The following is a 14,695-nucleotide window of genomic DNA, read 5'->3' on the forward strand; positions in this document are numbered from 1 at the left end:
TTTATGTAAAATCTCATAAAGGTGAACCACATAAAAATTATTTTTTTCCTGTTTCATGTCATTAGGATCAAAGTACAGTAGGTAAGAATAAATTTCCCAAAACCTTGTTTCGGTCCCTCTCTTAATTAATGTTTCATGCTCGTAGCAAGGTTGTAAAGTGGGTAATGGGGAAACTGTCTGTGCACGCTGTAATGTTCTCAGTGCCTGCCAGTTTATTTTGAGTGGATTCACTGATTCTGTATATGAAAAAGAATATGTTATATATTTTTTTTTTAAGCAATCTCACTCTGAGAAGGGACAATAACTGCTTTTCTCTGGCCTTTGATTCCCACTGCCAAAGGAGGGGTCACTTAGGTTGGAGCTGAGGTTCACTGCAGGACTGGAATTCCCATTAACTGCATTAACCAAAATCCATTTGGGAATTCCCCAGGGGATATAAAAAGGGTGTTTGTTGGTTTGTTAGGTTGAAGTTGCCTGCTGGAAGCCTGGCTTTAGCGTGGCTGGGCAGAAGAGGGCTTTGCTTTTTCAGTGCTGTGTTAGCAGTGGCTGACAAGTGCCACGGAGCAGTGGGTCCTGAACTGGCAGGGCTGAGCTTGGTGAGGAGAGGCAGAGCCACCCATTGCAAATAAAAGGCTGTGATGAGTTAACAGGAAGTTGTGTACCCCTCCTGAGGTCAGCACTGGTTTGGATAGAGGCTTGGATGTCTGCAGTTAAAGGGAATTTGGGCTCTTTGGTAGCTCTGCCCTCTTGAAACACATTGGGCTGGTCTGTGAGGGCAGGGAATGTGCTGGAAGTGTTGAAAGTGTCGCTGGCATTCACTTCCCAGTGCCTTTTCTCCTGTTGGCAAGGGTGGGTTAATATGCTCAAGTCCACAGTGCTTCGAGGTAGTACATGAGCTCCAAACTGTGCAGTAAATGGACTTTTAAGCACCATTCACAGCTGGAAGGCCTGTGGGTGGAAAGGAGGGGAGCACAGAGGTTCGGTAATTGTTTCATTGGCCGGGAGGGATGATTTCCTCTCTTGCAGGAGAGGAGCCCGTGGTCACTCCCAGGTGTGTGTGACAGTCAGAGACAGAGCACAGACCAGGTTCATCTGCCTGGTCCTCTCAGCTGCTGGGGACTGTCAGTCCTGGCAGCTCCTTGTGTCTTTGGATGATGAGATTTTGCCCTCCTGCAGGCAATGAAAAGTCTGACTACCAACATTTTGTGCTGTTGATGAAGTTGCCTCTCCTCCTTTCCACGTGATCCTTGTGTGCCATGGTCATCCCTGAGATCTGAGAGTTGTGTGCCATGAAAGAGCATTTATTCCCTTTTCCTTCGTCCTCCCTATGGCTGTTTGGTAACTGGAGAATGGAAGGGGTTAAGTGCTGTGGGTTGCAATTCCAGTTTTCTAGAAGACAAAATTACTCCTTGTGCATCTTTCTTCCAGCAGTCTTGGGTTGCTTACCATTATTTTATTAAGTGCATTTTCCATCTGCACCAGTGTCATCCAGAGGGAGTGGGGCTCCACGGATCCCATTGCTCTGTTGGTTTTCTGAGTGTACTTTTAGCAGCAGACACCTGAGACTGAGGCAGTCTGGTTTATTTTCTCGTGTTTCCCATATCTGATGCTGGAATAATAAAACCTCAACAGCATCTCTACATTTCTGAGATCCTTGGTTTCAGTTCTGCTCCCTTTGCAGTAAATCAATGTCAGCTTCACACAGACTTTTGAGGCAGCAACATAAAGTTACTTACTTGCTCCCTTTTGTCTTAATTAGTGAACTTTGCTGTAAAGAACTTCCAGACTTTGCCAATAGTGAGGGAAAAGAGGGGGGAAAAAAGACCAAATTGTAAAATAAAGCCTTACTCTCAGCCCACTTTGTAGCTCGTGCTTTTACCAGCTGTTGTAGGTAATTGGAATCAGAGGAATTGTTTGCTCAAGTCCTGTAGAATTCTGTACATAGCTCTGGTTCTCACCAGACCTTTGTTCTCCTTCAGAGAAATGTGCAGTTGTTTTGTAATTAAAGTCTCTGCATTATGAAGTGATTTGAACTGCTGTGTTTCTGGGTGTGTAACTGGGAGAGAGTGCTGTCTTGAAAGAAGAAAATAACCTGTATCAGGACTTAGAAATTGTGCTTATTTAAGATGATTATTATTATTATCAATATCTGACTCTGGCTTGGGTCCTGCTTGCTTTTAACTTGCCTTTGGATTGCATCCTGCAGGTATTTTGAAGGTGGAGTCTCCTCTGTCTACCTCTGGGATCTGGATCATGGCTTTGCCGGTGTGATCCTCATTAAGAAAGCTGGAGATGGATCAAAGAAGATTAAGGGATGCTGGGATTCCATCCATGTGGTGGAGGTTCAGGTACAGCCTCTGGGGCAGCTGATACACCCAAGTGAAAACAAAACCCAGTTAATTCCAGACAATTAAGGAGCACAGGTGTTCTACTGAACAATGCAATATTGTGTCAGGGCTGTAAACTTCTTTCCCCTGTTAATTTTTGAAAATGCCCCGAAGCAATTTGGATAGAGATAAGTCAGGGCTGTAATCAAAAAGAATCCCAGAAGAATTGAAAGTATGTTACTTTTTGTGCATGTGATCCTGAGATTGGGGGGGGGGGGGTTAACATAAAGGGCTACAGATAAATATCACTAATTAGGTAATAAAAACAAGGTAATAGGAGGGTAAATTGCTCTAACTAGGTTTGCTTTGGAAAATTAGAGAAAATTAGAGGAATGTACACATTTGGAATTGTCTTTAAGAGACAGTGCTGTATGAGGGGGGTTAGACCGACCTGTCCTGTTGCTTGTGGGGTCTGCCAGGCCAGCCCCCATTCAGCTTTAGCAGGGATTTTAACCTTGTGTCTCTGTCCCCTTTTGTTCCCTTCCACTTGCAGGAGAAGTCCAGTGGCCGCACTGCCCATTACAAGCTGACCTCCACAGTGATGCTGTGGCTGCAGACCAATAAAACTGGCTCTGGTACCATGAACCTGGGGGGGAGCCTCACCAGACAGGTATGGCTGTGTCCTGCAGGGTGCTGGCAGAGCCAGGCAGCCCTTCCCTCACTTCCACACCCAGCAGCCCCAGTCAGGCACAAAAGCATTGGTTTTGTGAGGTGTTGTATAAACATCTCTTCTCCTGCTGTTCTGCAGCCCAGTGAAATGGTGAATGCAGTGTGTAATTACCAGAAAGCCCCTTGAACTGTGCTTGACACAGTGGAGCTTGCAATTAAAAATACAGAACATTCAACAGGAGTTCAGACTTGCTTGTAAATCTCAGTTTGTCCTTTGGTATTCCTGAGTTTTATACTTCCATGCATGTTGCAGATATTTTTATCTGTAAGATTTGCCCACTTTCTCACTGGAAGATTCCAATAGGATTATAAAAGTACAGGATGACCTCTTTTCTTATGTCTCTCTTTTAAAAGCCAGCAAAACCACTGTGAACAAACCTGTGTTTTGCACTGACTGTAGGATTTTTTAAGGACATCAATTATACAGTATCTTCCTTTAGTGTTTTCTTCCTGCAGTACCAGGACACTGATTTTAAAAAATCTCCTAAAAAAAAAAAAAAAGATAAATCTGTCCTAAACATTTGGGTGTTTTGTGCCAGCGTTAATTACTTTGCCTCCTGAGAGCTGGTTTGCAGCAGGAAGGTGCCAGACTGGCTGATCTCAGCAGTGCTGCTGGGTCCCTGACAGGCACCATCTCCTGAACTGGACTTCCTTGGATGAAGCTGCTCCTGCCCCACCACCTGCCAAAGGCTTCTGTCTCCCTGCTGATGAATTGGGGTTGCTTTGGGCTGTGGAAGTCAGTGACTCGAGCAGAGTAATAAACTCTGGAGGACAGGAGGCACATTGTAAGGTCATGAGTGACTGGAGAGATTGGCAGCAGCTGAAACTCCTTTATGAGCCTTCCCAGGGCAGGCTGGGGCTTTCCATACAAAGGACAATGCAGACTCTGTTAAAAACCTCATGGTTTTGTACAGGTTTGAGCCAGGTGAAGGCAAGGAGGGTCTGGGATTGCAGAGAGGGACTGAAATTGGGTTAGTCTTGCACAGCTTGCCCCAGCCTGGGTGATTTTTCTTTCCACGTTGTTGACCTTGAAGAAGCTGATGGAAAAGCAACCGAAGGAAAAAGGCATCTGGAGACAGTTTTGAGCCTTTTTTTTTGACTCTTTTTGCAGTAATTACACCCGAGTTATGGTGACCCGGACAAATATTTAATCACAGGCCTTGCTAATCCTGTAAATCAGAGCTGTGAAGTGCAGGCCAAGGGCTTGACTCTGGCCGTGGCCTCTGGAGCCCGAGCTGTGCCAAGGAAAACAAGGGCCTGTGGAGAATGGGTGTCCTCAGTACACCTTGGCCTGGGCTGCTGGGCCTTGTTTGGTTTGACTTTCCCTCTCAAAGCTTCGGTGGGGAGATTCGTGCTTCTGTCATCATTTTAAGAGCAGAACATTGGATTCAGATGTGGTGCATTAAGCCAGGGCCTGGTTCCAATGTCAGTAACGGCGCAGCAGCGCCAGGGTGAGGATGCACACACAGCTCCTGCACAAACAGGGGAACCTGGGGGGCACGTTCCAGCAGAAATCTGCAGTCTGCACTCTGCCTTGAGGTGTTCTGTGTGAGGAGGAGCTGTTTGTCCCCAGCTGGAAATTTACCTGCAGCTGGACTATACTCCTGACTGCAAAAGCTTGGGCTTTGCCCAAATCCAGTTTGCCACATCACCCAAGGGACTGCAAGTTTTATTTCAACTCTTTTGATCAGCCCTTTATACAGCCTGCAGCAAACTGAGCCACCAGAACATGGTTTTAGTTACCTCTTGGATGGCATGTTACAGTTTCACCTTGGCAATATCAGTAATATTTTGAAAAAACTTTGTACGTGGTAAATTTACATGGTTTTGGTCAACTCAGCGTTTAAGCTACTTGACCACCTTTGATCCTAAAATGAGAGTAGCAGATGTCCTCGTGTTTGAGAGGAAGCTTTTGAAGTGTTCACAAGTTTGGTCATATCCTGGCTTACAACCTGATGGCAGAGCAGCCTCGCAGTGCTTGCAGAGGGAAGTCTGCTGAGAGCCACTGCTGCGAAACCAGCTTGGCCTCGTAGCTGCAAGGGGGGTATTTTGTGAGTGCTGATGGAGTGATTAACTTGGTGGCCAGGAGCAGGCCAAAGGAACGGCTCAGGGAATGCCACGTGGTGCAGCTGAGCTTGGAGCTGGAATAAGGGTCTGGGAATGGCTGGTCTGTGCAGTCACTTCCAGGAGGTGGGAGATTGTTGCCCTGCACCCGGCACAAACCGGGGCTTTTTGTTGCCTTTGGTCAAGACCATTTGGAAAAACTCTGCCTTTCTTGAATATCCCCAGACTCGGTCCTGCAAGGCTCCACTTGGGCTGTTCCTGAATGCTGCACTGAATTCTTGAGAATGATTTTTTTCCTCTCTCTTCAAGACACTGTGTTTGTTACTGTGGCTGCCCCTGGATCCCTGGCAGTGTCCAAGGCCGGGCTGGACAGGGCTTGGAGCAACCTGGGACAGTGGAAGGTGTCCCTGCCCATGGCAGGGGTGCCACTGGATGAGCTTTCATCCTTCCAACCCAAACCATTCCAGGATTCTGGGAGTCTCTTGGAGTGTTCCTGCAGCTGCCTTGGGGCCATGTGGTGGTACCTCCTGGGTCGATGCTGCTCAAAGGTCACATCCCTGGCCTGTGTCTATTTTATTTCATACACTGGCAGTTGACATCTCTCTTCCAGTGCCTTGAACTACTTTTCCTTGGTTTTCCCAGTGCAATTTTTCATCTGCTACAGTATGAGTTGTCTCTGTTTCTAGGAGGAAACAAACATTTTACATTTGTGAGTGGACAGAGTAAGGAAAGGGATTCGGCCTTTATACATAGAGGATTCAGCCTGTTTTAGGAAGCTGAAAACTCCCCTTGGTGTAGCTTTGATTGAGTTCACTTGGCGGATTTTGGAATTTCAGGTTTTTGCTTTATCAGTTCAATTACAGAATTCCAGATTCTGTCCTGATCCAGTAGAGAAGTGGGTGTATAAACACACACAGGAGTGTGCAACACAGACCCCTGTGTGTTGTCACATCCACTCCTTTATATAATTTATCTGTATGCATAATTGCTTTATGTATGTGCAGGTATTAACTTACCCTGAGAGGATGAGATCGATTCTTAGCCAGCTCCAGGCACACAGGATCCATGGATTGTAATTCTGCCCTGAAAACTTCGGGAGAGTTAAAGCTGAAGTGACGTCCTCACACTGGACACTTCATTAGGTCCTGGCTGCAGCAGTGCCTCTGTAGGGCAGAGACTCTCCCTTGCCCAGTTTGGCTGTAATTTTTAGGAACAAATGTTGTTCTCCATAAATACTGCCAGAGAGGACGCAGAGAGCAAGACTTGCAGGGAAATGAAACGTGCCAGCAGCTTTTCAATTACCTTGCACGTTCTCTGGGGACTGCAGGTACCTCCCACCCCTGCTGATTGAAGCCAGATGTTTGGCAGATGATTTCCCTGGCAGATTTCGGGGTCCTGTCCCCTCTGTGTACACTGGAATCGCTTGTGTCGTTCACCATGGCTCCAAACGGCTTTGGCTGCATTTTGAGCTTTCATTAGGCTGCACTTTTATTTAAGGTAAGAGCAGCTGTGTGATCCTGTTTCACTTCATGCAAAGGAGATGTAAAGGCTCCCCATTTCCTGGCAAACAGTCAGCACTGCACTTTGCTGGATGGGCTTCTGCAGCCCCCTCCTCCCAAGCAGGACGAGCAGGTGCCTTCCTGAGCTGTCCTCGTGCACAAAGAACCTGTGTGTGGGTTTCCTGAGCCAGGATGAGCCCTGAGGAAGTGAGTTTGCTGAGAAAGAAGTTGGCTCCAAACCTACAGTTTATTTATATTTGGAGATGTGGGAAGGGGAGGATGTAAAGTCATAGGGAAGTGAGGCCTGAGATTTGGGATTAAAGTAGCACAGACATGTCGATTTTTGAACTTGGAACACTCTCTAGTGAGGGCAGGAGGTTTTGCGGAGCTGGATGAAGGCTGGGCTGTGCAAACTGAGCAGTCCCTGTGAGCAGGAAGAGCTGCCCTGGGATCTGCTGCTGCTCGGTGAAACCCCAGCAGAGCCATTGTGCCATTTATCATCACAGGGAAATCCCTGGGCAATTAGGAGACTCATCCCTTTCCATCAAGGGCAGCTTTCATGGAAAGGCCCATCCCACCGACTTCCAGATGTTGTAGCTTTGGTTTTCCACGAGTGGGATCTTCTTGTGATCTTGGAGCTCCCCCTCAGCTCCTGGAGTCTCTCTCATCACCAGCTGAGCAGTGTTTGGGTGTGGGGACAGCAGGGATGTGCTGACAGGGGTTGTCTAGGGAATTATTTCTGCCTCACTTTCCTGTCATGAGGGTGGGGAGGCCCTGGCACCTCTCAGGCTGCCCAGAGCAGCTGTGGCTGCCCCTGGATCCCTGGAAGTGTCCAAGGCACTGAACAGAGGTTCAGTTCTGTAATAGTTTAGAAAAAAAGAGCAGAGGAGTTGAGGAGGTCTGGAAAGTGGCAGGTAAAGGTCGTGTAGCATCCCCAGGTTTGCCCATGGTTATGGCTGGAGAGTTTGGCAGAGGAAATGGGATGTGTTTGGTTACATTGGTGAGAGCAAATCTCCGTGAAGGGACGGGGTCAGTTCTGAGCAAGCCCTGCAGAGATCACAACCTCCATTTATCTGGTTATAGTTTGAAATAAGTGCTGGAGAGACAGGCCAAATTTTGCCTTACTGATATCCAAATAATTCCACATATTTTCCACCTGGAGCCTTCAGCCTGCCCACTGCTTTGGGAGCCCTTGGCACACGTTGCTGTTTGTGTTTCATTAAAGGGATTTTCACTTTGCTCCGTGGCCAGAGCAGCTGTGGGTGTTGTTGGCTTTTCAGAGCAAAATGGAGGATGAGTTCCCTTCTACCTTCCCTGGTATTTTCAGACACTTTCATGATGAAACAAAGTGTTTATCCAGCTTAAATATCTCTCTTGGTATTATTCCTCCAAATAACGCTTACAGAAAGCCCAGACAGCTGCTTTATTCCGTGCAGGAAACATCCAAAGTGACCAGCCAGCCCTCGAGCTATCCCAGAGGAGTGAGTTTCCCTGTGAGTCAGACTCCGAGCAGATGGCTGGGGGAGCCAGGCAGGGGAGCCAGGCCCTGGATCTGCCGCGGGAGAGCCGGGACTGGGCTGGGACTGGGCCGGGACTTGGCTCAGCCTGGGGTTTGGCTGAGCCCAGCAGGCAGGTGGGGAGTGACAGTGGGGAGATGAGCTGCTCCTTAACATCAGCCTACAGAGGGAATTTCCTCTTGAAGCAAACCAACCCCTGTATTTAAGCAGCAAAAGTCCTACTGCTGCTTGAGCCTGTGCAGTGCCAGCCACCGGAAGGAACCTTTAAAAACCCCAACAACTCAACAAAACCCAACTGTTTGTAGGACATGGCTGATCCTGACTCTGCACTCCATTAAACAGCCTCTCGTAACATCTGGCCTTCCAGAGCACATAAAAATGTTTTCCTTCTGGCAGCAGTTTTTATGGAGATGTAATAATACACGTTTTTCAAAAAAAATTAATTCTATTTTCAGATTCTGCTTCTTACCGTGGAGCTGGGCCTGTCCAGGTGTGGAGGAGGCACAGCAGGGAGCCTGTGGCAGTAACTGCCCCACTGCCAGCTCCCAGATGCCCCAGATTTGGGCAATTTGCTGATGGTTCCCAAACTGCCCATAATGTGTGTGTTTGTGTAGTTGAGGTTTACACTGTCCCTGCACTGCAGCTGGATCCCTTCTCCAGGCAACGTGTCTCCACTCCATGTAAACAGTCTAAAGGCACAATTAAATGTCCTGCTGCTCTTTCTCCCCCTCTTCCAGGTTATCTTTTGCCTTCGGGGGTCCAACTAAATTACACGCTTCCCCAAGCCTGTTACAGACTTGGCTTATTAGCAGAAACCTGTAGCTGGCCCAGATTTTTAAACTCTGCCCTGAGGGAGGGATAGGAACAGATGGATAAGAGAATTCAGTGGGATTAGTAAAACCCTTTGAAGACTGTTCTTCCCACTACATTTGCCTCCCAGTTTTGTTTTCATGCTGCCTCAGCAAATCTTGCTGAGGTTCCTGGGTCTGATGTTCGTTGTTCAACAGCTTGGCTGTGTCTTGGCCACAATTTTCACCTCAAGAACTGGGGAAGATGGACTTTGCCTTAGCACAGACCATGGAGGGCCATGGCATGGATGTTCCATGAGGCGAAGTCAGATGGAATCAAGCGAGTGTTGCAGCTGCAGTTCCAGCTCCCAGTTCTGATGTTGGGGTGAAAGATCTCACCTGCCTCAGGGACCTGTGTCCTGTTCACTGAGGGCACTGGGGTCTTTGTCCACTTGAGTTGTTCCAGCTCTGAATTTCTCCTGCAGAAGACCCTTGGCTGTGGTGGGGTCTGTCTGAGCAGGGGTTGTTTTGATTCCTGGTTTTTATTCCACCACATCTCCGTTACCAACATGTGCCCGTGGCAAGTGCTGGCAGTTCCTCACCGTGTTCTCCTCTGCTTGCACACTGGAGGAGCTGGTGAGACCCTTCTCCCACTGCTCCTGGACACTGCCCTGGGATTCCTGTGACAGATGGGTCTGTGCTTTCCCTTGCAGATGGAGAAGGACGAGACTGTGAGTGACTCCTCTCCGCACATAGCCAATATCGGGCGCTTGGTAGAGGTGAGTGAGGTTCTTCTGCCCAGATTTGGCCCCATCCCTCAGAATTTTGTTGCTTCCTCTTTACAAACAACTTTTTCGTTCCTGTTGTTGCTCGGTGTGTGATGGCTCAGTGCTCTCCTTCCATCACTTCCAGCTGTTTGTGGGTACAAAGCCACCCCTCTGCCCCTGGTGTTGTGTCAGCTGTGCAGTGACCTCCAGGGAGATGGGTGTTCCTTTCCTGAGCACTAATTAACAACTTCCCACCCTTCTGCAGCCACTTTTGGGGAGAATTATTTCAAGTCAGGTTGCTACACACCACTGTCCCTTGGACTGAAAGTTCAGTGTGTGTCAAGTGCTTATGGAGTCCCCTGGGATTGGGTTTAGTGTTGGATTTTGTGGCAGCTGCTCAGAAGGTGCAGCACCACTTTGCTGTTTCACTGCTGTGTCCTGAGTGAAGGTGTTCCACATTTCCTTGATGGTTATAACCAAGAAAGGAGGAAATTCTCAACTGTGATGCATTTTTAAGGGAACTGGGAAATTAAAGAAAGGCAGCTGGTACTTTTTTGATCCCTTTTTAAAGTTTTTTGCTTGAGTGAAAGCAATGTAACAAAAAAAAAGCTGCTTTGTTACAAGATGTCTGTCAGAGCTCTGTCCTGGAGCTTTAAGGAACGAGTCAAAAACCCAAAGTCACCCCTCAGCACAGAACTGTGGACTGTTGGTTATCCTGAAGGACTGACTTGGCACTTGGAGTCCGTCCAGTGCACGGGCAGGTTGGGGCGAGAGGCGTTTTCCTTCTCAGCAGAACGTGCAATGCTGGAGAGAAGCTGCCCTCTCGTGGTGCAGAGAGGTCCCCGAGCCTGGAGAGATGGGCTGGGAGGAGGGAGCAGGAACAAAGCCTTTGACAGGGGCAGAGAGGCTGGGTCCCTGTGGGTTTGGGGGAATCTGAGTGCTGGGGGTGCTCCGGGTGTTGTGGTCACAGGGATGCCAGTGCTGCACCATCCCTGCCAGCAGCTGAGGTGACTAAAGAGCTGCTGTCTTACTTTTTTTTCCCAGGACATGGAAAACAAAATCAGAAGTACACTGAATGAGATTTATTTTGGAAAAACAAAGGACATCGTTAATGGGCTGAGGTAAGGGAGCTGCAGTGGGTGGGGGACCCTTCCCATCCCTGTGGTGCCACCCCAGCCTTGAGCTGCTTTTGTTTCCCCTCCCTGTGCTTTGGGACAGGATTTGCTGTGTGGAGTTCAGGGAACTCTTCTACTGCAGAAACCTGAAGCAATGTTTTAATCCCTTGTTCCCTCCCAGGGAGTGAAACAGCCCGACTAACACTTGTACTTTCAGATTATTTTTCATTAGTTTTATTCTTCACAGTCCTGCAAGCTGCACTTGAATTCTGTCTTCTCTTTCTGCTACCCTTAAAAACAGTCCCAGAATTAAGTCATGACATGACTTAAGTTAAGACATGAGTGGTTTGTGGTAATTTAGACTTTGATTTAAATTCTGTTGTTCTCTCAATACCACTGGTCAAAATACAGTGTATGAGAAGAAATTAAATTCCCTCTGCCTTTATGGAGGGAAACTGTGCTGTGCTTTTCAACCCTTGCTCATTCCTGGTCAGGAATTGGACATGGAAATCCCAAGCTGGTAATTCTCATGCTCACAGAGGAAAGCACAGAACTGTGATGCCAAATCACTTCCCTGTAAAGTACAGAGAGACCTCCCAGCACAGTGGGGTAATGTAGAATAACCAAAGGGCACAAATAAATGCTCTGCTCTTCTCTCACACACTGAGATGTGGAAGAAGAGAGAAAAATGTGTTAATTAAATATTTGTTCTGCTGCAAGCCCAGCTCAGCCTCAGTTTCCTTTGTGCTGAGCAGGGTTTAGCCAGGAAGCATTTATTAACCTCAGAGGGAATCTGTAATAGAGTCTTTCTCTTGTGAGCATTGCCTTGAGCCGTTGTGGTTGAATCTCTACTGTCTCCCCATCCCTCAGTCTCAGTCCCGGCCCTGTGGGCAGCTCCTGATGGAAACACCCGGCTCCTCCAGCCTTTCCCTGCTCCTTCTCACCTGTGTGTGTCCCCTTCTCCTCCCTGGTGGCTCCCAGAGCCCCAGCTCCGTGTTACTGAGCTCTTCTGACTGTTCTTTTCCCTGTTTGCTCCCTGGTTTCCCACTGCTCTCTGTAGATCTATCGATGCTATTCCCGACAACCAAAAGTATAAGCAGTTGCAGAGGGAACTTTCTCAAGTGTTGACCCAGCGCCAGATCTACATCCAGCCTGATAACTAAACCAATCCAGGTACCCTCGCTGCCTGTGAGGTGTGAGCCAGCACTAAACCAGGACTCACCAGCCCAGCCCCTGCATGGTAACCGGGAAGAACTAACCCCTAATCCCGCAGGCGGAGCGGCCCCGGCGCCGCCCGCTCAGCCCCGGGTTCCTTCTCAGTGCGGCCTCTGAACGCTGGGGTTCTTGTTTCAGCTGTTGGCTCCTCCCCCGTGGAAACCTCACGCTCGGAACTGTGGCAGGATTTAGCACTTTGCACTCTGGCTTGGGAGCAGGAAAGGGGCCCGTGGTCCCGTGCCTGGAGTGGTGTTGGATTGGGCTGATCGGATCCAGAAGCCCCGGGACTCTGTCCCTTGGGCACCAGCAGTTTCTTACACCTGTGGTACACCACTTCCGTGGAGAAATTCCCTGTAATCCCAGTGTCCTCCCTGCAGAATGAAATCTTGGGAGTCTCACAGTTTGGAAAACAAAAATGACTGGTACTTCCCATGACTTCAGAGTAAACGTGCGCTCGCCCACACGCCCGTCCCCATGGGCCTGGTGGATTTTGAATTTCCTTGGAGCTTGAAACCCAGTCCTGGCCTCCACTTGCTTGTGCTCTGCACAGCCTCCAAGGGGATTTGTTGCTGTGCTCTCGTTTGCTCTGGAGCTCTGAGTGTCAGGGGCGCACGGCAGTGACTAACCCCGAGCCAGCCTAACCTTCCACTCCAGTTCTAACGAGTTACAGATGTTTTTTCAAACACATTCAGCTGACAAAGGGGGAAACTCACTGTTTGTTGATAGTGGCCAAGAACCGCTGCAGCCTGTGACAAATGCAAATATAAATGTATATGTTCTTATTAAAGCAGCAGAAGTCTCCAGAGGCAAGAGAATGGAAATACTGTTATAAAAATGGTAGGAAAATCACCACCACAAAGAGCAGCCTTGTTTACAGGAGACAGCAACCAGGGAAAATAAGGTCGCTCTGAATCACAGAATCCCAGACTGGTTTGGGTTGGAAGGGCCCTTAAAGCTCATCCAGTTCCAACCCCCTGCCATGGGCAGGGTGATCTTCCACTATCCCAGGTACTGTAAAGGCTGGGAAATGTGGTTTAGGTGGAGAGAAATCCTACCCAACTGCATCCTTCCACTTCTCTGTGGTAGCCACTCTGGAAGAGTCTGGTTCTTGATAGAACCCATCCTATCAATTTATTTAAGAGGGGCCTTTCTAAAAGTGGAAATTACTTACTGTCTCATTGAAATCAGAGGTTCCTCCACAGCAGCTCCCAGGGCACCAAACCCAGGTGATTCCTGAAAGATGGAGCTTCTGCTGTGTACTTGCAGACAAAGGGAAGCCCTGCAATAGCCTTGTGACAGTATCTCTGCTCTTCTTCCGCTGCTTTGATCCCTCATTCCTTAGGGAAGGTACAAAAAAAGGCAAACTGGACACCAGAACCTCTGGCTGCTTTTCCCACTGGTGCAAAGGCCGGCGGGAGGTTCCGAGGCGAGCCTGGGTGAACAGTCTGCAGAAGGGTCAGAGCTCCCTGGCCCGGCCCTTCTCCTGCCTGGGGCTGGGTTTTCTCTGGGGGAGCAGGAGCACCTAACCCCTTCGCTGTGGGATGCTGGGCTTCTTCCAGTCTGTAACACAAAATGTTGGGAATCTCCCTCCGGCAGCCTGAGCGGAGCTGGGGGGGAAGCCTTTGGTGCCATCCTTGCCAGAGTGAGTTTTGCTTTGTGTTCTCACTGAGTGTTCACGTTGCCTTCTGCTTCCCGGGGTCCAGCAGGCAGAGCTGAGCCTGGCCTGAGGGGCTTCTCCTTCCTCCTGACTCCCAGGTCTGGTCCCAACCCTTCCCTCCCCTGCGCCGCCTCTGACCCGCCTTTCCTTCTTCCCCGCAGGTCTGTGCAGACTTTTGCAGACAAATCAAAACAAGAAGCTCTTAAAAACGACCTGGTGGAGGCTTTGAAGAGAAAGCAGCAAAGTTAAAGTCCTGTCCGTGCTAACCAGCCATGCCATGCACTCGTTAGATTCCTTTCGTAGAGAATCATCCCCCGCCCTTTTCTGTTCGTCACGTCACGATTTGCATCCAATACTCTCCATGCAGCGCCATCCTCTCCCCATGAATAAAGCTGTACAAACTTTTTCAGTCTCTGAGGCCTACTTTGCACCACATTTTACTATCGAGACCTTAGGCTATGTTTCTGTAGAAGTCCATGTATTATTTTTTCTTCCCCTCCCTCCCACCCTCCCCCATTTATATGCATCACCACCAATCATTGTTTGTCTTTTCCTCCCTCACCCCCTCCTGCCTTTTGTTACATTGGTGTAAAAAATGTAAAACAAAAATTTATTAAATACTGTGGTGTGTGAAAGAGGAAGAACTGGAAAAACAAAAAAAAAAAAAAAGAAAAATAATCTATTCCACGTATGTTTGGGGGCTGGGCACAGGGGCTGGCTGGAGGGAGGGAAGAGAGGGTGTTCCTTGGGGTTGTACGATGCTGAGTAACCCAGATGTGCAGGAGATGGTGATTTGGAGACCTGCTGAAAGTTCTGCTCTTCTATAGCCTGGTTCCAAGGCGCTTTTCTGTCAATTTTTATGGAATGCAAAAGGGGTTTTTGTTTTGATTTTTTGTTTTTTTTGTAAAGCTTAAATTGAATCTACATCTGATACTTGAGCCTCCATACTAAAAAATGGAAAAAAAAAAGAAAAAAAAAAGACTAAAACAATAAAAACAAAAAAAATCCCAGGAAGAA

At 48.4% G+C, this 14,695-nt stretch overlaps 1 protein-coding gene across 1 annotated transcript in view; it reads left to right on the forward strand.

The window, feature by feature from the left end:
* Window positions 1-14,695, forward strand: part of CAPZB (capping actin protein of muscle Z-line subunit beta) — a 57,230-nt gene extending 42,535 nt beyond the window's left edge. Inside the window, exons 5-10 of the mRNA XM_082295731.1 lie at window positions 2,207-2,348; window positions 2,881-2,997; window positions 9,638-9,703; window positions 10,736-10,812; window positions 11,867-11,979; window positions 13,840-14,695. Coding sequence (XP_082151857.1) covers window positions 2,207-2,348; window positions 2,881-2,997; window positions 9,638-9,703; window positions 10,736-10,812; window positions 11,867-11,969 — 505 coding nt within the window. The 3' untranslated portion in view covers window positions 11,970-11,979; window positions 13,840-14,695. The remainder of the gene's footprint in view (window positions 1-2,206; window positions 2,349-2,880; window positions 2,998-9,637; window positions 9,704-10,735; window positions 10,813-11,866; window positions 11,980-13,839) is intronic.

Source organism: Coloeus monedula (assembly GCF_965178545.1).
Source record: "Coloeus monedula genome assembly, chromosome: 22".
NCBI classification, from domain to species: Eukaryota; Metazoa; Chordata; class Aves; order Passeriformes; family Corvidae; genus Coloeus; species Coloeus monedula.